Source organism: Hippocampus guttulatus, chromosome 4 (assembly GCF_054856545.1).
Source record: "Hippocampus guttulatus isolate MCC_2025c chromosome 4, RoL_Hgut_1.0, whole genome shotgun sequence".
In the NCBI taxonomy this organism is placed as follows: Eukaryota; Metazoa; Chordata; class Actinopteri; order Syngnathiformes; family Syngnathidae; genus Hippocampus; species Hippocampus guttulatus.
Genome location: NC_141264.1, coordinates 27,197,304 through 27,220,576, shown reverse-complemented (window position 1 = coordinate 27,220,576; position 23,273 = coordinate 27,197,304). Strand labels below are relative to the sequence as shown.

Sequence of the window (23,273 nt, the reverse complement as noted above, 5' to 3'; positions counted from 1 at the left end):
AGCTTCACGGGTTTGGATTTTGAAGGGGTGGTTTTTTCCCCATGAAATTTTCAAGTTATGTTTTTACCTGTTCACATTTTCTGCAAGTGGTTTGGAATATTCACATGATCCATTTATATTGTTCACAATTTGTATGTTTTCGCAAGTTGGGGCATTTGTGAAGAAATTGAATTCATTCTTCGAAAAAGTATTTATTTCCAGAGTCAAATAAAGAGCACGGAAAAATAGCTCAGAAAGGTCCAAACTCGAACTGCAGAGATCAGTAGCATCGCAACGCGTCCAACAATGAAACGTTTTGACCCCCCCCCCCCCCCCCCACACACACACACACAGTCGACACATGCAACTCCCCGAGAAATGAATGACTCTTTGCCCTGACCAATCGACGCCTTTTCACCTCCCGATGCACGAGGAGGCCAAAGAGCAATCTCCGTCCTCCCGGGGGTGCGAAGCAAAGCCAACAGGGGCCGCGGAGGGGGTCGCACAATTGCGCCCGCGCGACGGACGGGCTTCCGTCCGCCACGAGAACAATTTGGACAAGGTCCGAGACACGCTCCTTAAGACAAGGTGGCTGGCAAGCAGCTGAGGGGGGCCCCCGTCCGCTGCCCCGAGACCAAGGGCAGAGGCTCCGGCACGCCCGCGACCCCGCCGAGGAGGAGCCGATTAGGAAGCGATTCAATTGTTGTCATATTCCAACGCTTCGCATCGTATCGCAAATATGTTCTTGTCGTATTTCAACTTCATTCTTACTTCTTGACACCAAATATTCTAAACTTGCCTGCACGGGTTCATTTCAAGAGCTTCCAAGTACAGCATACAAATATTGAACTTTAATCTTGAAATTGTTTTCAATTTCAACTTTATTCTGGTTACGTTACAACTAATTGAGGTCATATTTGCACATGGCCCTGATACTCCTTGATCACAGAGTGCACCGTGTACACACACACACCACGTCCGACGCTGCAACGCAACCGTGACAAAGCTGTACGAATGTGGAAACTACTGTCGTTGAGTCCAGGACACAATGACCTAAGCCGGGAACATTTTTGTCATCTTCATCTGGCTAGCCTGCTTAGCGATGAGGGTTGCAAACTCCTGGGAATTTTGGACACCGGGAGATTTCCATGGAAATCAGGAGGAAGTCATGGAATTGTCGGGATTAAATCGTGAATTGATTCAGATGACGGTTGGAAGATTTGATCGCATTGGAATGCATTCACAAACCCCCCCAAATTTGCGAGTGCCGGTAGTTGCCACCAGGTGGCGGCAAAGCACGCGGGAGCCGCTCGAAACCTTTCGAAGGTGGAGGAGTTTCTGTCTCTCTCGACGCACGTCGACATACTTTTCCTTGATGCCACCGGAGTTTTTCGTGCGAATATCGTCGGACGGGTTAAAAAGACAAATCTGCCGCTCTATCTCCAAAATGAGCCATCTTTACTTCCCATGGAAATCCAGGCGAAACGTTTTCGCCCGGCGACCCGACTGGCGCGACACGGGCCAAAAAGCCACGGACTCGTGCGTTGGGGATGACGGATTGGCCGGCGGCGGTTCATCGCCGTTCAATCGGACGCGGGACGAAGGGGTTCCTTGGCCAGAGGATCCGGATCCGGCGTGCCCGAAGCGGTTCCTATAAAACCGACTCCATGGTTTCGCAATACTCGCGGTCCGACAGGTTATATATGAAGCGCGTCCTGTCCGCTTTGGGGGCCTCCGAGAGCGACGGGTAGAAGTCGGCGGGCGCCACGTTGGCCTCGTGGCTCTTGATGTAGGCGTCGTAGTTGCGGCGGAGGCAGAACCAGGTGGTGGTGTAGAGGAGGAAGGCCACCGCCTTGAGGATGATGGCCAGGCTCACGTAGAGCCGGCGGTACGACAGGTTGTCGTACAGCAGGCACGCGCCTTTGTCGCCGCAGTCCGAGCTCCAGAACAGGCACGTGGAGTCGATGGCCGCCCCGAAGATCAGGGGCGGCGGGATGAAGCCTGGGGGAACACCGAACGGCTCGTCTTACTTTGAACTCGTCGAGCGCGCGCCTATGTCCGACAGTCCGCGGTATGCAAAGGCCGAGCGGTGACAGGCAAAGAAGGATTTTCGTGATAAAAACGCACTTTGACCGCAAGTCGGAGAGTCATCGAGTATGCAGCCAATTTTGGAAGATGGCGGATGACGCATGAGCATTGCCGGGATTGTTTTGGGGGGAGGGGGGTTCCTTCAATTTTTCCCGCACACCAAAGTGGAGGCCTGGTAAATCGAATATTGCAAAGAATGGGGGCATTTCTGCATGAATAACGAGGGGATAAGTCCACTCCCGAAAAATAGCTGAATCGTGAATTTGGCGGCACACTTGTACTTTTAAGATCCCGACAATCGACATTCTCCAATTTGCGTTGTTATTTCTATTTCACAATTCAGCTTCAGCAAACAACTCTCGCGGTTCGGGTGGGATGGGGACAGGGCTGGGGAGGGGCCGGTCGCTATGATTCCCAAATGACATTTGGCGCTCAAGTTCTGCTCTACCGCTGCCAACTACTCCAGTGACAAGAATGAGAAAAGCTGTTGACTATCCAGCAGTCAGAATGCCGCCCCCCCCCCCCGCCCCGCCCCACGGCATCAACATTGCGCATCAGACCAGACGTGAGCATGTCCTACCCAAGAGTCGCAGCAAGAGAAACAAGACGCCAAGCGCGTACGACTTGAGTTCGGGGGTGACGGTCCTGATGAGAACGATGACGGAGGGCGTCTGGGCCATGGCGCCCACCAGGCTGCACAAGCAGATGATGCACAGGAAGATGAGGAAGGCCTCCCGGCAGCCGGCCGTCGGGCATTTGCCCGCAACCGCCGTGGCTAATTCGCTCTCGGGGGAGACGCAAGCGCATCCGCTCAGGTTCTGCGCGCAGAGGGGAAAAGAACAAAGCCCAAAAAAGACGGTTGACGGGACAAACGCCTCCGCGCTACGACTTAACAGGGTGTGCGCCGGGCGCGACGTGACGTGACGTGACGTGACGCGCGTCAGCTCGAGGAAGGAGGCCAAAGATGTTTGATTCGGTTGTAGCGGGCTTGACCGTTGCGCAGAAGACGAGCCGGTACATTAAAAAAAAAATATCATTCATTTTTTTCATGATTCCAATGTGTTACTTAAAAAAATGAGAATTTATCTGTCGGCACCATCTGAAAGCAAACCTTTGCAAAAATAGTCTTTGAATCAAGAGTGCAAAACAAACATCCGCTTTCATATAAAGGGAGAGTCACAGGATCGTCTTCGCCGTCCCGTGTAACACCCGCGAACGTTTTAAAAATAATCCATAAAAACGGAAGAACCCGAACGACATTGAATTTGAAGACACGTTTGAATGCGCAATTGTTCAAAAGAGGACATGAAATCTCTTCACCGCATAATTCATTTTACGAAACTCAACTTGGAAATGAAGCCGTGCGGTATTCCGTTCCGTCGGGATCAAGATTCCGATGCAGGAAAAGCACTTTCGGGCGAGTCGGAGGAGAGACACAAGTGACCTCCTCCGACCGCCCGGCATCGGAGTCGCCCACCCAGCTGCGAAGGTTGCCCGTTGAAAAAGATGACTTCTTTTTGGTATTTTCTGCCACGGGACGGAATTTCAATTTGAATTTGTGGGAAAAACAAACAAACAAAGCGAGCGCTCTTTTCCGCTGCAAAAGAACGATGCATTCAACGCGGCTCCCAAAAGTAGTTCTGAAAGGGCGGGACGTAGTTTGCGGTTTTTAACATTTATGGAAAAAGGCGTACGGAACATAACGGCGGACGAATCGATTGCATTTCCGACTTTGTCGGTGAACCGCCAAAGACGGCACCGTATGTCATTTGCGGGTTTTTTTTGCGCGCTCCCTCGCGACGAGGCCAATCGGTCGTCGCGTAGGCTCCGCGAGCGCCCGAGTCGCGGTCGGTGTGATGCGAGGCGTGACGCAGACCTGCCCGACGGCGCGGGTGCATCCGGCGAAGCAGGCCGACAGGTAGGTGACGCCGTCCGAGCCGCACACGGGGCCGATGGACGACGTGAAGCAGTTGCACCGATTGATGCACGGCGCTTCGGGCCTCTTGCCCACCTGCGGCGTACTGAACACAACACGGCCACTTACTACGGGGGGGGGGGGGGGACGCGCCATAGCCACGCCCGGTCAACTCTCCGCTCTCGGAGGAGGTCCCCGACGGCGTTTGGATGGCAAAGCGGCGCGGGATGGGAGCCCGACGGCGCGTCCTTACCCGTTGCCGTACGTGGCGGTGACGCCCGCCACGGAGCCCGTGTCGCAGCCCAGGAAGAGGAAGGAGACGTAGCAGGCGGTGGAGATCAGGTTGACCAGCGCGGCCATGCGAACGGCTCCCAGCGCCGACAGGTTGAGCTTCTTCACCAGCAGGCCTCCCATGAAGATGCCCAGGCAGGCGCACGGGATGGCCGTCATGCCTGCGGCGCCCGCCCACACAAACGCCCGCGTTTTCGCCGAGGCCAAAGTTGGGCTCGCTTTCGGGGCGGACGGAGGACGCGCAGACCTAGCAGCTGGTTGGCCGAGGCGGTGGTGAGGTTAAACTGCTGCTCCAGGTATTTGGCCAGAAAGGCGGCGAAGCCGGCCACCACGGCGATTTCCATGCAGGCGGCCAGGATGACGCAGGTGAACACCGGGTTGGACAGCAGCCGTTTGGTCACCTCGGGGATCACTGCGGGCCAAAGACGACGACGAGGAGGCGGCGCGGCGATGAGAGCGCCGCGGCGACCCGACCTAACCCGGAGAAGGCGGCGCGGGCTTCCCGTCTGAAGCGACGACCGGCGAGGTCGACGGGCCCGCGACATGATCGCTCGGAGGCCCTCAAACAAGTCCGCCGCGGTCTTTGCCGAAAAGTTAGAAGCAAAGGCAAACGGCGCCTTCATTTATGCGGCACACTTGAGACGCCGGCCGCTCGACATCGTTGGAAAATGCAACGCTTCAAGGCATTGAAGAATTCAAGACATCAAAAGCAAAAAAACATCAAAAGGACTCGGGACATTTGAAAAGCAAAGTCGAGAAAAAAGGAGCTCAAAATGAGGACGGATGTCATCCGCGCGAGAGCAACGCTTTCGGACAAATCGATTGGAGAAACAAGAGCCGAATCGAAAAGCTGCGTTTGAAAGCATTTCCGCTCGGGCCCGACTCGACTTTTATCGGCGGCCCATCTAACCGTTTGCGTGCGGAATAAGCGTTCGATGCGAATGCGCCGCGTCCGCCGGGAACTCGGGGCCGCGCTAATTCACCCGCGTCCGGAGACCCCCGAAGCCGAGCGGCTTTGCGTCGGACGGGCGCTTCCTTCGCATGGAGCCTTTCGGACCCGAGAAGCCGAGCCGCGCGATTGCGAATGCGCCGAGGGCGTCCGAGAAGGTGCGCCGTTGAAGGCTCACCCCTGAGTTGCTGGCAGCAGGAGGGCCCGTCGCCGGGCTCGGGAGCCTCCGAGTTTGGAGCCGGAGGAGCGGGGGCGGGCAGCGCGGCCCGCTCGCCGTCGGCGCCCTCCTCGCCGTCCTCGCGGGGCAACGACTGGGGGAAGCCGAACATGGGCAGCGCCGAGCAGAAGAGTAAGGCGGCGCACAGGAGGAAGCCCGCCCACCAGGCGCCGATCCACCGCGGGTCTTCCGGGCCGATGCCCAGCTTATCTGCGAGCACGCGCGGCCCGGGTCACATCCGCTCCGCGCCGGGGGACGCGCGCGCGCACGCGCGTCGACTCACCGGCGTCGATGAAGACGGCGTCCACGTAGAACTTGGTGCAGACGGAACCGAGGATGAAGCCGCAGGCGGGCCCGAACACCAGCGTGGAAAAGAGGATTCCTGCGCACGGCGCGGGGATAGCGCATGTGAAATTGGAACCCGACATCATTTTCACACCGACCGCAGGCGCAGCGCAACATTGATCGCAAGCTTCCGGAAGAGACGGCGGCTTCGACGTGAACGCCGCTCTTCCGAGGAAATAAGAAAAGTCGTCAAAAATCATGACTGCATATCGTCACATTTTGGAGTTCAACAAGTGTGTGTAAGTGTACATCCGTGCATTACGCACACGCGCGCGCTCCTCCGGTCCGAGCGCCATCACGAAATGAGCTTCGGCATCAAATCCCGCCGTTTCGTCCGCATCGCGGCCCGATGCGGCGCCCTCTCGTTTTAGCCGTAAAAAAAAGCTCCCTCGTCGGCAACGGCGGCGACACGGCGTGCGGTTCGTGTCCCGAGCTGAGACGGAGCCCCGTTTCCTGAGAAACGATATCATTCGAAAAAAAAAAAAAAACACACACGCAATTTGGAGGACGTGACAAGTTGAACATATTTGGCTTTTCACTGCAAAGTGTCGCTGAAGTCGAGGCGCGGCGACGGATCGGCCGTCGATTCGATCGCGCGCAATTTCGGCCTTTTCGCGGCAGATACGGTCACGTTCCCCAATGTCGTCCGACGGGAAAGCGGACCGATGGTCTTTGCGCAAAGACATTTTTCCTCGGAAAAGGACGTCGACGACATTTTTTCTGACGAGATAGCGAACAAAGTAGTCACGGAATCGTCATTTTCATTTGGGAATCGTCCGTGCCGCCAATTCGAAGTCCCGTCCGCGGAAATTGAAAGTGTTTTTATTTTTCAATCGAACTCATCGATGAATGGGAAAAACAGAACGGGCAGATTCATCGATGATTGACGTAATCCTCCTCTAGCAAGAAGCTATCGATGCATTTCAGTTTTCTTCCCCGCATCCACCAAGTTTAGTCACGTCAACCATCTTATGATACAAAATGGACACGCGCACATCCGCGTGCGTCTCTCTCTCTCTCTCCATCCATCATATAAGGCCCAAGCCCGGCGACGCATATTAGTCGACCGTGTCTTAAGCGCCCGCGGGGGAGAATCGACGGCCGCGGCCGCGGGCTCCTTTCGCACCGAAACGCATTTGGCCCCGGAAGTGGCTCGGCGCTAAACAAGGTCGGAGCTCAACGAAGCCCTTTTCGGTACGCTGTCAATTATCCTCCCGGGGGAGTACATCGGACGTTAATTCGATCACGGAGATCTGCTCTCGTCTTTTTGCCTCCGCCTAATTTGTTTAGAGAGCAAGAGAACAAGGCCGGCAAAGTCGGCGCCCGCCAGCCTTTCCCTTTCCGCACTCGGAAAAACCCGCAGGCGCCGACGGCCGCTATCGTTTGAAACTAACGGGAATGTCGCGGGTCACGGCAAAAAAAAAAAAGACGCAACGCCACGAGCTTGGTCGGTTGTCGTTTCCCAACGCAACTATACGGCGCGCTGCGGAAAACGCCATGACAAACGACCGACCTGCCGCTCGCTAAGGTGCACTCGCCGGGAGGAGATCTGTCGCGTCAGGAAACTGCCCAGATTGATGGCGGGAGCGCATCCGGGCCCAAGATGATTGATTGATATTGGTTCATTCCCCCCGCTGTCGATTGACAATTTCCAGAAGCTCGCCGACGAGTCCAAAAGGCGACCGATTGCGCGACTCTCCGCGTGTGATGCGATGCGTTGCGCTGTATTATTTTGTGTCAAGCGAGCTAAATCAAGATGCGTCGTTTTGTCCTCCCGTACTTGTCGCTTGCGAGAACCGATCCGAGCTCCCGTTCGGTGAGCGCTTTCTGACTCGGCTGACCGGGGAAAGGGAAAAGACTGGAAAAGCACGCTCGAAAATCACCGCTGAAAGTAGCGCACGTCGCATCTGGAACGGGGGGGGGGGGGCTTCCAGAGGCTACGGTGGCCCGACCGTCACTCAAGGGGACCGTGAGAATGAGAGAATCTGAACCCCCGGCGTCGGGACCGGGAGACAGAACTGCTCACCGCGCGGCGCCGGCGATGGCACGAAAGCACGAAAATGGAGAAGGCACGAAAACGCTTGGACCTCACAAAGAGCTCTTGACAACTTTGCAGCAGGCGCAAATGTGGCCGACGTCACGGGCTTCATGAGAATACAAACGCGAGTGACAAGGCCGTGTCCGCAGACCCGTTGGGCGTCCCCCCCCCCCCCCCGCCCCCAAAGGTCCCAAAGTTTGGTGACCTGGCAAGAAAAGTCCCAAGGAGCGAGGCGTCATCTCAGCGCACGACTGCGTCCGGCCGCAGTGGTTTTTGCCGTTTTCGGCGCTCTGTGCGAAGGCAAGGAAGGGCCTTCATCTCCCGCAGTAATCCCGCTCAAATTGGCTCGGTAATCCGGCCAGATAAGACACGGCGGCCCGGGCCGCTTTTGCAACCCGACCGCGGGGCCAGCTTGATCCTCGTCAACGGCAAAGGGCGGCGTTAACGCCTACCTGTCAAAAGGACGACGGAACGCTACGACAAAGAGGGAAGCGGCGCGCGGACGTGCCAAAATGGCCGACAAAAGGCCACCTCCGCCTCCGGCGGCCTCGCGGCGAGGTCGGAATTTGAGAGCGAGGTGACCGGCGTCGGAGGTGGCCTTTTGTCCCGAATGGCCGCCGCCGTCAAATAACAGCCGCATGAAAGCCATTTACAGCGCGGGGATGAATCGAGGAAGACGATCCCGGCTGTACAGTCTCTTCGAAACAAGAAGCGATATGGGCAGCCCATTGAGGACAACGCGCGGGTTCATTGCGGCGGATGTTTCACGGTCACCCACCGTAGGCGGAGCTGCAACAGACGTCCGGCTGGAGATATGGGAGACTTTTCCTTTTTTTTGGGGCTTCTATGTAAACGTCCGTTCGCCCGTGAAGCGAACCGGTTGATCCTCAGGAGGGTGAGGGAGCCTATCCCAGAACACATTCACCCGCTTGCCGGCCCATCGCAGGGCACACGATTTCGAGCGTTCGAGAAACGATCAAGCGTGTTTTTTTTACAGAATGCGGGAGGAAAGCCGAGCGAGTGCCCGGACAAAAGCCACGCAGGCACGGGGCAGAAAATGCCACTTGGTGTCTTAAAGAGTTCCGGCTTCGGGTTCCTTCTTTTCAAAATTGGTCCTTCGACCCCGCGCGATGCCAGGATGCGGCATTGAGCCCAGAGCAAAAGAATTTCCCGCGCGCCTCCGGCGTCATTCCAAACGTATGCCGACAAGCGCGTCCGGGGTCGAAGTCGTTCGGGGTGGCTCGTACGGAGCTCGGCGACACGAAGGAAATCGCGCGGGCCGCTCGGTCGCTCCGAAGCCACAAAAAACAACCGCGGCGGCATCTCCAAAAAGCGCTCAATGACAAAACTAGCCGGCCGGGTACTGCGCATCGAGCACGTTGGCCTTTGGAGGTCTTTGCAGAAGGTCCCTCGCGTTGCGGCCGAGCTGTGATCGGCTCTTAGGCCACGTGCCCCCCCCCCCCGCCCCCCCCGGAAGCCGAGCGCCACCGACGTAATCTTTTGAGTCCGATTAACCCCGGGCTCAAGAAGGCCGAAGGGCGCTAATTGACCTCAATTTTTACACGCGCGCACACGCACACAGAAAGATGTATTGATTTAGAAGTACGAGGCTGCCATATGATATTATTGTCTGGAGAGAGGAAGGAGTTCCTCAAGTTTGAGTTGTATTTTGTCGTAAATCAGGCATCGATTGATGTCTGAGTGATGATGACCCTCGGAAAGGAACGTGCAGTATTTGCCGACGCGCCGCGCCGCGACAACGCTGAACTCGAACGGTGCGGGGCCGTCGTGCGAAATGTTTCCGCTGCGCGGCGGGAGGTCGACCTTTGATCGATATCTCCTTTTGAATGGGAATATCGGAAGTGATCGTCGGTGCCGTCAATAAGCAATCCCCGACTCTAAAGGATTCATATTTAGAGGCCGCGCCGGCGACCTTTTCCTTGGTTTTCACGAGCCTTTTGCGGTACGCGCGCACGAGCCGACCCACTGCGATCCGCCGCGCGGGCGAGCCGCCGGGCATTCCTGCCCTGCGCGCCCATCGCGCCTCGCTCCAAAGTCTTTCTATAGAGGGCCGCGTCCTTTTAGCAATTACCCACAACGCACTACCGGCGGCCATATCGGAGGGCCGTTATAAACGAGCCATACGCCAATAGACTTCGCGCGTTCGCACCGGCGCGCTCCCATTTTAGCCCGCCCGCGACGCCCCCGTCCCCGAAATAAAAAAAACAAGTAGATGTCTCATCGACGTCGAGCGCTGGTTCTCAAAGTATTTGTGGCGATCGCCGCCTTCGCTAAGGGCTCCACATATCCGACGCGCATCTTCGGCGATACGGCAGGAAGTGATCGCAAGCGCTGCCTCGTCGTTTGAGGAGAGAGCGGGCGCCCTCTGCGAGCGGCGGGTGGGACGGACGAGACTCTTCTCGGGAATTTGCGGGACGGGCGGCGGCACCTGCGCAGCCGTCTGCAAAGCGCGTGCGACTCTCATGCGCAAAGCGCTTCTCCCTCTCAGATTTCTCCCATTTTCAATCCTCTTCAAATGCCGGGCAGGGACGCAACGCCACTTAGATGATGCGCGGATGAACTTTGACTGAAAATCCACCGGCGGGGCGAGCGTACGTCATCCGCCCTCAAGCCGCCAAGGTCGGCGTTGCGGTGAAATCAGAGTCCGCGGGACGTACGCAAAACCCGGCGGGGGCGAGCCGGTCGTCCGGCCACGTGACGACACGCGCGCGCAAACGGCCGAAGAATGCAAACGAAAGGGTCGGGGCGTGCGGGATCGTGCACAATCTCCTCCGTGCACGGGGCCGGGGCCGCGTCACATGACGGGGCCGCGGCGGAGGGATCGGGACTATCGGCCGAGCGCCACTCAATAGCGCATTGTTCCCCGCCGCTTACTTATGGCGGGAGGCGGACAGATCCGAGGGCCGACTCCAAGGGCGCCCGGCGCGCGTCCTCGCTCTCACGTGCAAACCGAGAGCTTTCGGGCACCTCTCACCGTCCCCCGTCGACCCCCCCCCCCCCCCCAAACTAAGCCTCCGATGCTTTCCGTCAAACGAGATCACGTCGGGAATCAGATTTGGCCTCCGGATGAGACGGCACCTCGTCGCCTCGGTTGGCAGCCGGCATCGGTGCGGCGGGTGCCCGCGGGGCGCTCCCCCCCCCGCCTCCGGCACGTATCCGTGCCGATACGACGCTCCGCATCACCGGAGCGACTTCCCTCGAGGCTCATTTCGCCGCACGTAACCACGTGTCTGGCGTCTCGTCGGCGACGCGCTTGTCGCGGGAGCGATTGGTTTGCGCGCAGAGTAGATCTGAATTCCTTCAGACGTAAGAATCGGCGGGACTCGGACGTTTGGAACCGGAGACGATTTACGGCGCGCCGCCGCGGGAGCGACTTTGCGTCCCCATTCAAAGAAACATGAAAAGAAATGAAACGACGTCGGACTCGATCGCCGGATTTCTTCGCGGGAAAATGGAAGCAAATTCGGCGGCCGGCTTCAGGGGAACATCCGATCGGGAGGACGGCCCGCGGCAAATTAGCGTCGGCGTGGCGTGAAAATGACAAAGGAGGACGTCTCGCTTCATCCGCCGCCCGCCATCGTTTTGAAGGACCGACAACACGGCGGCGATTTCGAGCGGCGCGCGCCGTCCGCGCTTTTACCGACGTTTGGCCGCGCCGTGGTTTCGGCGCGGTCGGAAAGTCCCGTCGGCGTGTCGCTCACCTATGTAGAGGGAGGAGTCTTTCTTCTTGACGTGATCGTCGATGTAAGACACGCCCAGAGGCTGCACGGGCGTGGCCCCGACGCCGAGCAGGACCTGGGCCCCGATCAGGAGCAGGTACATCATGTTGGTGTTGCCGCGCTTGGCGCACACGGCGTCCTCGCCCGACTGGACTTCGGCGCCGCTGGCGTTGGAGCACACGTCGCGCCCCGCCTCGGTCCTCCACGTGTCGCCGATCTCGTACTGCTTGGTCAAGAACTCGGGCAGCGCGGAGAGGAGGGCGCCCAGGGCCATGACCACGCCCCCGCAGCCGATCAGCCGGGGCCGGTGCGCCTTGGCCCCGAAGTAGCTGACGAAGAGGATGAGCGCCAGGTTGCCGATCTCAAAGCTGCTGGCGATCACGCCCGCGTCGGCGCTTTGCAGGTTGAAGCGCCTCTCCAGAGTGGTCAGGACGCTCACCTGCAACGCAAAGCTTTGCTTACAACCAAAACTGACCATTTGGCGCTTGCCGTCCTTTTGGGCTGCACCCCGAAAGAGAGAGAGAGAGAGAGATGGGCGGACGAGGCCCGTTTCTCAGGACAATTTGGTCCCGCGCTCGGCTTCTCCCAACTGTCGCGCCGCAAGGAATCCCGCAGAAAGAAGGTGGCCGTTGCGTCATCAAACAGTTGATGACATCCCGCGGCCGCCCGCCGCTTTGGCTGAAGCGGGGGGGCGGTCCTTGATCCGGCGCCGCGCGACACGTCCGAGCCGTTCCCAGGCTATTTTGGAACCGGTGGCAAACGGTCCCCGGGGGCCGCAATGAACATTTTCCATTCTCTCGGCGGCTCCCCCGAATGTCCGCAGCCATGAGAAAGAGTCCAAATCAAGCGGCGGACCATTTTTGCACACAATTCTCCCGATATGACGCGCGCGGTTGGCCGCAAATCAAAAGGCTTCGCACGTGAGATTGGACAACATCAGATTGGCCACCGGCTGCCGTGATCAAACCCTGCGGACAATTCAAACTAACAAAAGTAGCATTTGATCAGCCATCCGAGAGTAGAACTTGTTTAAGACGCGTACATGTGTGGAAACGTTTTGCACCTCTGTTTGATTACTGGCCAAGAACCTCGTAAGGCCTTTGGAATGTGTTGAAAGCGTCTTTTTTCAGGCGGCGGTACGAGTACGACCGTACCGATGTACGGCTTTAATGCGATCGGATCCCGAGCTAAGATGAAGGCCCGTTTTGTCCTGGATACAAATGACAATAATCGCCGCCTGCCACACAAAAAGCAATTCAACACGCGCCCCCACAAGACCCATTTCAGCCAATCGGAAACCGCAAGTCAGGTCAAAGTCAATTTTGGCAACGTTTGGAACGCAGAAAAACAGGCGCGCAATCGGTCTTGATGGGAGACGAGCCGGAGCCGCTTTCGGCCGAGAAGCGCAACCTGAACCGCTCCACAGCTAACGGCGGGGCAAAGTGGATCGTTGTCGTCCGTCTCCGGGGAATGAAGCGCGACGTGCAAGGAAGCCCGACGAGCTGGAGAGAGGCCGCGGCAACAAGGTAAGAAGATGCCCGCGCCACAAGGGGGGGGGGGGGGGGGGGGAGACGCGGTTTGAACTTGAAAAGCGCGAGACAAGCTCGCCGAGCGACCGGCAGGCGTCCGTCGTCGCTCTCCAATAGACTCAAGCGGGACCTCAAAGCCAATTCGCATCGGCGTCAAAGCGGAAACGGAATATGTTGGCGGCGGCGGCGCTCACGCGTAAAGGACGCGGACGGGGGGGAGCTTTTGAAAAGGAGTCGGCCACCCGGCGCAAAGGCACGAGCGACGCCGGGCGCTTTTCCCAGCCGCCGCCTCTCCGCCGCAAGTCTTTATGACGGCGCGCCGGGCAGCGGTCATCCCGCCTCGGCCTGAACGCGAGACCCGACCGACAGCTGAAGCGCGCGCCGGGCACGCGAGCGCGCTCGGACTCTGACGCCGTTAGCAAGCCGTCAACCTCGCTGGCTCGAAAAGGGGGGGGGGGGGGGGCGAGTGTTTACCGCGTCGCCACGGCAACAAAATAAACCTCGCCCGGTCGCGGGACATCGCGTGACTTCACAGAGAGAAACGGCTTCTCCAGATGAGCTCAAGTGCGAAACGACGGGACCCTTCCTCGTCTTTCCTCAGCATGCCGCGTGGTGCGTTTCCCCAAAGCTATCTCCCTCCACGCGGCTTACGTCAGACTGCTCACGTGGTACGCCCCCCCCCCCCCCGCCTTTCAGGGTACCGACAGTAGTACGTCGTCGTAACGCGGTCGTGTCATCGTCCCCTCGACTTGCCGAGCCGAGCCATCCTTTGGCGAATGCCCCCAAAACCCGGGCGACATCCGAGCCCACGCTAGCCTTCCTCTTTAGGGATAAATCATCGTTTTCGACTTTTTTTTTTACAGAAGAACACTTTTTCGCGCGGGTTTTCCAGCCAGACGGGAGGCTCCGCCGCAAACATTCACGCACGGTTCCAAAGTGGAGTGGATGAATTTCAAGCGAGCTGAGGAAGCAGCTTCTCGGAGAATAAACATCGCTAAGCGTTGGAATGAGGAGACCCGGCCGCCCGATGGACAAAATCCATCGGCTGGGGGGGGTGTCTTCATTCAATTTGAATTGGAACAAGAGTCGAAGCAACATTTGCGGGACAATGGGTAAACCGCCGCCATCCTAAGAAGACGCCCACGCCTCGAAGGGCTTTGGTGACTTTGTTACTTAGTCTGGACGTTGAGGAAATCCTCTTTGGCAGGAGCTGCGGCCGTACTGGGGCTCAATAGGACATTTCCTATCCAAAGTCCGACAAGTATGGTGAGCGCTCAAAGGCTGAATACTGGTACGGGGGGAAAAAAAATACAAAATGGTGCTGAACACCCCAAATGTTGCCCGCTCTTTGGCCTTGGCAAAAGGAGGCCAAGAATCGGTCCTTTGAGGTGTCCGAGATTCGACCTTCAAAGGCTCCCTAATGTCATGGCCTGAAAGTTCCGACGTTGCGCACTCCCCGTAGGCGCTTACTCGCCGTTTGTTTGTTCCCATGCCGCCTATTTTAGGGTTGAAGTGCCCCGGTTCATCGTTCCCCTCGCGGCTTATTTTACACAACAGGATAAATGACTTCCCTCTCGACTTTTTATTTGTATTTTTGGAGCCCGAGAAAGCGATGCTACGGGACTGAGCGGCAAGAGAGAATCCAGCTCACTTGGGACCGTTACATGAAGCTCGTGGACGGGGGGCCTCCCGATTTCAGCACACTATCTTGACACGGGGCGAGTTGCCCTCGCTGGCTGATTTGCAGTCGGGAAGTTGCCCCCCCTCGCCCACCCACCGTCCGTCACAGGCCACGGCGTGTAAGTTGCCCATCCACCAGCCGTGCAGTGGGAGCCCGCCCGCCCGCCGAGCCGCGTCGCGTCGCGCCGCCAACTCACCAGGTAAGCTCCGACGGTCCCCTGGGCCAACATGAGGGCGCATTCCGAAATGAGGAATATCTTGATATTGGAGAAGCACGACGACGACTTCTTGCGGGGGGCGTCCGCCGGCGGCACGTCGTCCCCGGCGCTCTGGCGCGACTGCCGCTGCTTCTTCACCTGCATGGCCGACAAAGTTGGCGGCGGCTCGGCCGGCCGAGGTCCCGCGCCGCTCAGGGCGTCGACATTTGGCGTGGAGCCGCCTCGTCGGAAGCTTTCACTCTCACCCACGCCCAACAAAACAAACTAGCAAATAACCCCCCCCCCCCCCCCCAAAAAAAGAAAAAGTCTACTCGAGGAAGCCGAGCGGCACACGTCCGAGCACGTCGCTGTGTCGCCTAAACATCGCCGCCGCCGCTCTCCTCTTCCTCTTCCGCTTCCCCGGCGTCGTCGGCGTCGAACGCGTGAGGTGGGCGACAGTGGCACAAGGCGAGCATATGGGCTCTCGAAAAAGTGTCCTCCGCGCGGCTCTCGCGTTCTCAAGTCTTCCTGCGAGGCGTCTCCCCGCCCACTCGGAGGTTCGGACGAGGGCGCGGCGAGGCGAGGCGAGGCGAGGCGAGGCGAGGCGAGGCGGGGGCTCCGCTGGCGCTCGCTCTCTGGGACCGGCGCCGCGAGCCCCTCGTGCCTCGACGAGAGGGGGCAACTCGATACGTGCGGCCTCACAACTTGCACGTGTGACGGGCGGACGCGGGACGACGCCGCGCCACTTTGGGGCTTCCTTTTCGCTCGGTCACGTGACGCCTTCTCCCGACGTCACGCGCCAGCCTCGCGAAGACGCCGTCGGCCGACTTTCGTACGCGTTCCAAACCTGGACGGAAATAGACCGGCGCGATCTCGAGAAAAGTGCAACGCGGTCACTCGGCAAACACGAAAAAGACTTTCGTAGCGGAGAAATACTTACGCGACATTGGTCATAAAGCGCCCACCGATCGTACAAGTATCAACGAATCCGTTTGCTTTTTCTACCTCTTTCTCGCCATGTTTCTCGTGATATATATTATATAAGTAATAATAACTTAATTTATGGCCAAAGTGACGCAACGACACGCGGCGTTGTCGTCATCCATTGCGGTCTCCCCAAAAAGCCCAGCGGAAGTTTTTGCCCTCTATAATATTGGATGTGGTCAAACAAATAAGACGATGAAATAAAAGGTAAAGGATCAAAGCGTTTCGGCAGCGCGATGAATTCCTCGCGCTTCCTTCTGGTGTGTGCAATTTGGCCACGGGGGTCAGCACAGTGCAGTCATGCGGACCCAAACGAAGGGGAGGTTCAACGCTATTGTGACTCGGTAAGATGCAATACTCTTTGTCTCGTTTTTGTTTATTTCCAAGCAGAGAACAAAAAGGATCTCCCGCGGGCTATTGTTATATTGTCCGTCCGCATGCGCTCGCGGGCCGTCAACCGTCGGCCGCTTAAAGGCCCGTAACGCCGGCGCGTACGCTAGATGGCCTTCGTTAACCCGGCTGAGGCGTTTGGCGTCGTGACGCGAAGATATCAGAAGGTAAGCTTGTGTTGTTCCAAATACAAAAGGCCCCCCACAAAAGTTTAGTTTGACGGCAAACTGTGGCGATGAACAATTTGAGGCCTCGTTTTTCAAGAAAGGTTGGCCGGATGCCAACCCGCCGCCCGTTGCAAAACGAAACGAGGCGAGTCGAGTGGACCGCAAACCGCAGCTTGCGTCTTCCACAAAGTCGGGTCGCCCGCGGCATATCTGAAGGCGGCGGGGGAGGGGGGCCGGCCGCTAAAAACGGACGGCGGCCGGCTCCGCCTTCACGGAACGAACCGTGTTTCCCAGCCGTGTCGCGGGACGACGCCGGAACTCGTCCTCGCGCGGGCTCTCAAATTCTCGCGCGTCTTTGCGGCGTGATGATCAAGCGGCGCGCGCGGATCTCGGCGCGCGACGGACATTCGGGAAGGCGAGTTGGCTCGTCATCCTGGGCGGCGAGGGCTCAGTCGGGAATGTTTGAATAGATGAGCCGCTCGTTGTTTTGTATCGTTCTGCCCGGAGGAGGCTATTTTTAGCCTTTGGAAAAAGGCCGTGGACGGCGGGAACGAGGCCCCGCCCGTCGGCCGGGAGGCGCCGGGGGGGAGGCGGGGACCTCTCCGGGCCGACGGGGAGTCGACTTTTGGACGTACTACGTTTTCCCGCTTCGACTTTAAAACGCCGGTCAGGAGCCGGGAACGGCCCCCGGATGGGCGGGGGGCCGCGCGACGCCATCTCAAAGGCCGCACGCCCTCCGCTTCGCTGAGGCGTCTCGGGAGGTCACGGGAGGTCAAGTTGCAGCCCAAGGCGCACGCCGCCTGCTCGCCAATGCGCAAAGTGTGCCGAGAGGCGGAAACTTCTCTCTCTTTGGCCACGCGCGGAGAAGTCCGGCCTGCCGCCGTCGGTCTACCCGTTGCGCTTGAGAAGCGTACGCCGCCGCCTGCCCCGTCTATTTTTACACCGCCGTCCATTCCCGGGCCGGCACGCGGCGACGGCGTCCGGGGGCCGTAAACATTCAAAGCAACGCGCTGCGCTTCCTCTCCGGCCGCGAGCGCTCATTTTTGAAGGCGCGGGGATGAACTCGGAGCTCCTCTCTTGAAAGCGGGACGTCTCGAGGCCAAAGCGCACGCCGTCCGCCGGCGGAGACGCTCGGGGGGTCGCCCGGAGCGAGCGGAGAAAAACCAAAGCAAAGTTTTCAGCGCTGCGAAATCATCCGGGCCTCGGAGCCTCCGGCGGCGGAGAACCTTTTCCGCGCGGGCTCCAATTAGTCAGCCTCGCCAAACGCTCCCGCTCCAAATGTCAGGGGCTAAAATAAGCAAAGGGGGGAAGCGGCCGAGCGCTTCCGATTTCATCCGCTACCGCGGCGGGACGCGGCCATGCTTTCGTTTTCCCGGTGGAGGAAACCGCCGGCACGGGAAGGACCTCGCCCCGTTCTGTTCCCGACTCAAACCAAAAGAAAAAAGAAAAAAAAGCTCCAATAAGCCGCTCGCATTCATTCTGCCCACGAGAGTTGCCGGAACGAAACGAGTCCGACGGCAACGTTCGCAGCTCGGCCGGCGGAAATTCGCACGGCGTCACCGCGCCGTCTGCGTCCGCGCTCCCGCTCGGAACCCGAGAAGAAAACCTCGGCGCGCGGCGAGCTTCGATCCAAGTTTTGAAAGGCTGCCGTGAAGCAATGCGATACCTTTCAAAATGCGCAGATAGAGAACACGCAGAGCACCAAGGTCCCCCCCCAAAAAAAAAAAAGGCGGCAGCCTGCTCATTTTGGTGCTTGTAGTTTGCCGGGCCCCTTTCCCGCCATTCAAGACAACCGGGAAAATACTTGAAACGGCACTCCACATGACGCGGTTCCGCTCGGGACCGATGCGAGCCGCGACCGCGTTTCTTATTGATCCCGTTTTTGAACTCCACGCATCACGTCGATATCATGGACCAAATGAAGGCCGTGATGTTGAAGGCGCTATTGTGAGGAGCACCTTCAACGGGATTGTTGGGAAGATGTCGCATCCTTCAAATAATCATCGTGTCAATGTTTTCGTTCGATCGCGAAAGACGCGGAGAGGACTTGTTAAAAATAAGCTCGATCACGGCATTTTCCAAAGAAGACAGGCGATCGTATTTTTAAGGAGAGACGTCGTTTATTTGGCACCGATTCCGAGCCTGCCCTGGTTTTATTTTCTGCGGCACATCATCGTAATAATGACGACCGTGATAAGAACGGTGCGTATTGGGCGGCGCGGCGAGCGACCGCTTAGGACGCCGCGCGGAGGCGCGGGGTTCGATTCAGGGCCTCGGCTTTCCACGTTCTTCCCGTGCCCGCCCGAATGGCTTTTCTCCGGGTACTCCGCTTCCCCCCCCCCCCGCCTTCCAAAAACACGCCGGCTCTTCGATGCCGGTTATTTGTCTGGCGAGCGCACGCGGAAAACGGAGCCCCTCCACTCGATCCGGTTCCGACTGCGCGGCGCCTTTTCTTTAGCGAAGGTGGGGAATGGCCTTTGTGTCACGTTCATTTTGAGGGCTTGCCAAGAAGAAGGGCGGGGCTGCTCCAATTCCTTCTGTCCTTTTCTACGGTCGACATCTCACCCAACTGGAAAAGCTCCACTTTTTTTGGGGGGAGGTGGCTTTTCCTCCCCGGACGAGGCCTACGGTGACTCTTTTTCTCCGCGAGCGTCACCCGACTGGTCCGTCTGGTTGCCGAAGCGACTATGCAAACGCCAAGTAGCCAAATGACACCGCCGGAGCCTGCGCCACGGCCGGCTGTCACCGTGACAACACGAGAGGCGCGGCCTGTTTGAGGGCGAGGCGGCATTTTCCACCGGTGACAAACGCGGGGCGGCGTTCGGAGTCCTCCGAGCGGAGTCCCCCCCCCCCGGGGCGAACCGCGGAAGCATTTACAACTCCGCGTGAAATTGCAGCCATCCGTTCGCAACGGTCAGCGGTCTTCATCGTCCATTTGACTCGCAAAGGCCATTTGTCTTCACATTAGCAGGCAAACGCGACAACAACAATCTAAGGAGAACGAAAAATGGTAGTTGCCCCGTCACAAACTTGAAGGGGAGGGGGCAGTCCGGAGCCCGGAAATGGAGCGCATTTCAACCCCCACGTCACTTGACGAAAGGATTGTGACGTGGAAGTCACAACCGAGAATCTATGACAGGCCACAAGAGGGAGCCGGCGTGCCGCTCTTTCAGCGCGACTTGCTGAAGCTGTTCATAGCGGCCGGTGCCGTTCGGTGGTGGGCTTCACTGGGAGGGGGAGCGCCCCCGCCGCCCCCACAACAAAGGCCGTAAAAAGCAAAAGCGAGGCCAAAGGTTCATCCTCGCTGCAATCAGCTTTTTTTTTTTTTTTTTTTTGTGTGGCTATGATGCTGATGGTGACCCTCGCAGACTGGAAAAGTCCCACGCGCCCGAATGTCGCCGCCAATGCCCGGCGGGGAAATCACACTGAGCCTCGCCGCCCCCCACGCACGGGAAGGCAAAAGGGGGTCGTGCTTCGTCTGTCTGTTGATGCGCGCTGCCCTCTAGTGGCGACTATTCCAGCAAGCCCGGCCGTCCATCCGCGTGATCCTCACAAGGGTCGCGGGGGGATGCTCGCGTTGAAATGTGACGACGGCGGCAGAGGTCACCGTTGGGGGTCGCTGGGTTGAGATGCGCTCACAAGGCGCAGACCAAAAAGGGTGACGCGACGGGCAAAAGAGAAGAAAGTGCCGCAAATGAAAGTTGCCGGCAAGGAAGCAGACTCCCATTCCAAGACTGGCGGTGCCCAAAGGCCTTGGTCCAGTGCCAGCGAGTAGTGCTGGCTGGGGGGGGGGGGGGGGGGGTCTATAAATTGTCGCAGAGTCACACCAGTTAAAAAAAAAATGCACGGCGAACGCACCTACACAGAAAGCTACACATTGGACTCCAAGCCGCATTTTGGGGGCCAATCCCCCCCCCCAACAGTAGAACTCGGGCCGATACCGCAGATCCGACGGCGAACGAGTTCCGGTTGGTTTCAAAGCTTCCACTTCGAACGACGCAAAAGCTTTTCTTTCGAGTTGAAAATGAATCGGCGCTGGCTCGCATTGTTAGGATCAAAACCGGCCGTAAAAACTGAACGACGGTTCAGAAGTTTGGGATTGCGATCGTCACCGGTCAGTGGAAATTGTCGCCGGGAATGCAGCAAAGTATTTGGCGGCCGCCAAAAGAAGTCAAAGAAGAAGAAGAATGAAGTTTGGACAGTTTTAATTTGCGCAAGAACAACAAACCAATTGTCTGTCTTATGTGGCCAAAACTACAGAATATCATCATCTGTCAAAAGGCATACGGCCAAATATTTTTAGACGCAGGAATACGGGTTCGATTGACAGCTTTCGAGGGTCCGATTGAAAAAGGGACCCGAGAAAGAAAGTATCTGGAAACCCCGAGTGGCTACAAAAAAAAACAAAAAAAGTCCATCCAAATAAAAATGAAGACGACATTTCTGAAATGGGCATCCAAACTCCATTTCGGGCCACCGCCTGTGATGAAAAGGAGCCGCGGGCCGCCGTTTCGTCAAATTCAAGCTTCGATCGTCACCGCGGAGCGGTGGAGGCTTTGGCGCGCCGCCGCTTTGGATTCGATCCGCGTCGGTGCGGCTTTTCGAGAAAATCGAATCGGGAAGGAACGCGAAGCGGAGAAGGGGGAAAAGGGCCGGCCGGCGGCCTTCGATTGCGAAGAGCGTCGAGGCCGAGCGCGGAAATGCGCGCGCCGCCTCCGGAGCGACCGCAAGTCCCGCGGCGGGGGCGGGAAGAGGCCTCACGCTTTGAGTCTCAGCTCGGGCCGCACCAGGGTCACCAGGCCGATGAGCGAGGAGAGCAGGCCGCAAAAGGCCAGCGCGCCCGGGTCCGACCGGTAGATCCCCAACTTGTCCAGCGGGATGGACAGATCGCAGGCATTTTTGACGGTGTCCAAGAGGACGGCGGGGTGCGATTTGAAGGCGCGCAGGAGCAGGAGCAGGAGCGCCAGGGCGTCCAAATGAGGGATGACCGCCGGGGCCGCTCGGGGACTCCGGCTCAGATGCAAAATCATTCGGGGGCCGGAGCGCTCGTCCCCGGCCCGCCGCAGCGCCGGCCGCAGGAGGAGGTACGCGTCTCGGCTCAGGCTCATGACCAGCGAGAGCAGGTAGAAGCGCGAGGCGCCGGCGCCCCAGCGGCCCCGGTCCAGATTGGGCAGGAGGCCCGCGCCGGCGGCCCACAGCGCGTTGTCGCACATCAAGTAGAGGGCGCGGTTGACGTTGGCCGCGGTCAGGCAAAGGCAAAGCACCGGGTCGGAGAGCCGCGCGCTCCGCTTGGCCGCCTCGCCGGCGTCGATGGCGTTCCCCAGCCTGAACACTGACAAAGACGACACGAGATGAGGGAGGGAGGGCCTCCGCCCGTTCCTTTCATCGGCTCGCCGCCGACAAGGCTCACTTCCAAATATCCCCCGATGAGCGCGCGCGCGGAGACATTTTGGCAGGGAAAACCACGTTTCCGACTGCATTTTCGGAATCGGAATCGGAATCACTTGCCACTGGAATGGCACAAATGGAACGTTCTTCATGAGAACATTTGTCGACATTTGTTTGCTACGGAGGATTTCAAAGGTGCGTCGAGTGCTCATTCCGTGTCGTTGTTGTTTTTTTAGAAAAGTCCACCAAAGTGGTGGCCTCTTGTCACATGCGTCTTGTTTTCTTTCCCAAAACGGATGGTCAGGCATGACAATTGAAAATAGGACTGTTTGGAGACTTGACGGGATCTTTTGGAAATCATAGGCCGGTCTGATCAGCACGCAAACTAACTTTGACATGAAACTTTTCATGAGAAAGAAGAAAAAAAAAAAGAGCTGGCCCCGGTACATTTACGCAACGACAAATCGATCGCTCGCTTCGAAAGACAGAGTTCGCCGTTTCGAGGTCAAATAGGAGTTGCAAATATTCACCTCAAACGCGGCGCGTACAAGTTGCGAACAAACAAGCTCGGCCGTACTCACACTTTCGTCCGACACTCAAGTTGGCCTCCAGACTCTTGAATTTGGTCACGAGCTCCTTTCGCCGGGACTGGTTTCGCAGAGCGTGCGCGCACAGGGCGGACGCGAATTGGGTCGCTCTAAACAAGCGGGCATAAGACGACAGTTGTCGACCGAGAAATACTTGTCGCTTTTCTTCCCTTTCTTTTGCCACGAACTGACCTGAGAAGACGGTCCCTTCCCTGGCTCTGGTTGATGACGTTTTGCAGCGCCTCCATGGCTCGACTCGGCCCACTTGTTGCACGGCGCGCTCTTTCCAGCTGAAAACTTACCCGGACTGAGCGCAATGCCCAGCGACCGTGTCGCTCCGCAACGAGGCTCGGTTTTCAAGAAAAACAAAGGACGCTTTGCATCGACCGTTTAAAAAAAAATCCACTTAAATGACGCTCGTTTCTCGCTTCGCAAGCAGGTGCCTTGGCTGGATTCTTTCAACCCGGAAGTGTTTGCCTACGGAAGCCGAGAAAGTCTCCGTCACGGTCGATACGCTTGACCCACGGGATAAAGTCCACACACGAAGAAGGCCGGAACCGGCATCGAACCCGAGACCTCCGCGCTGTGAGGTCGGCGCGCTCACCGCTCGTGAATATCAAAAAATGAAACGTCCAAAATGCGGGCCGAGACTCGCTTCCCGCTTTGAGAGCTGCAGCGCCTTGGTGACACTCGCGTTCGCATTTCTGCCACCTCCAAACGAAAGCTGCTCGGGACAATGTTCGCAAGTTGGACGTGAGCTCACCTCAGTCGCCCGGTGCAGAAGGCCGA

General features: G+C 58.1%; 2 protein-coding genes across 3 annotated transcripts; both read right to left on the bottom strand.

The window, feature by feature from the left end:
• Positions 1-842: 842 nt before the first annotated feature.
• Positions 843-15,986, bottom strand: slco3a1a (solute carrier organic anion transporter family member 3A1a). Of its 2 annotated transcripts, none has more exons than XM_086108911.1 (9): positions 14,969-15,986; positions 11,545-12,001; positions 5,723-5,821; positions 5,401-5,649; positions 4,521-4,685; positions 4,236-4,434; positions 3,944-4,088; positions 2,648-2,760; positions 843-1,980 (listed from the first exon to the last, which is right to left on the bottom strand). In XM_086108911.1, the coding sequence occupies exons 1-9, from the start codon at positions 15,131-15,133 to the stop codon at positions 1,677-1,679; spliced, it is 1,896 nt and encodes a 631-aa protein (XP_085965037.1). In that variant the 5' UTR covers positions 15,134-15,986; the 3' UTR covers positions 843-1,676. The 2 variants fall into 2 exon arrangements, with proteins under 2 accessions (XP_085965037.1, XP_085965036.1); XM_086108910.1 differs by having other exon boundaries at positions 2,648-2,885; positions 14,969-15,979.
• A 4,711-nt stretch (positions 15,987-20,697) lies between these two features.
• pex11a (peroxisomal biogenesis factor 11 alpha) lies at positions 20,698-22,821 on the bottom strand. The gene is made up of 3 exons (XM_086108668.1): positions 22,677-22,821; positions 22,479-22,594; positions 20,698-21,841 (listed from the first exon to the last, which is right to left on the bottom strand). Exons 1-3 carry the CDS (start codon positions 22,730-22,732, stop codon positions 21,267-21,269), a joined length of 747 nt encoding a protein of 248 aa, XP_085964794.1. The 5' UTR covers positions 22,733-22,821; the 3' UTR covers positions 20,698-21,266.
• Positions 22,822-23,273: the final 452 nt, after the last annotated feature.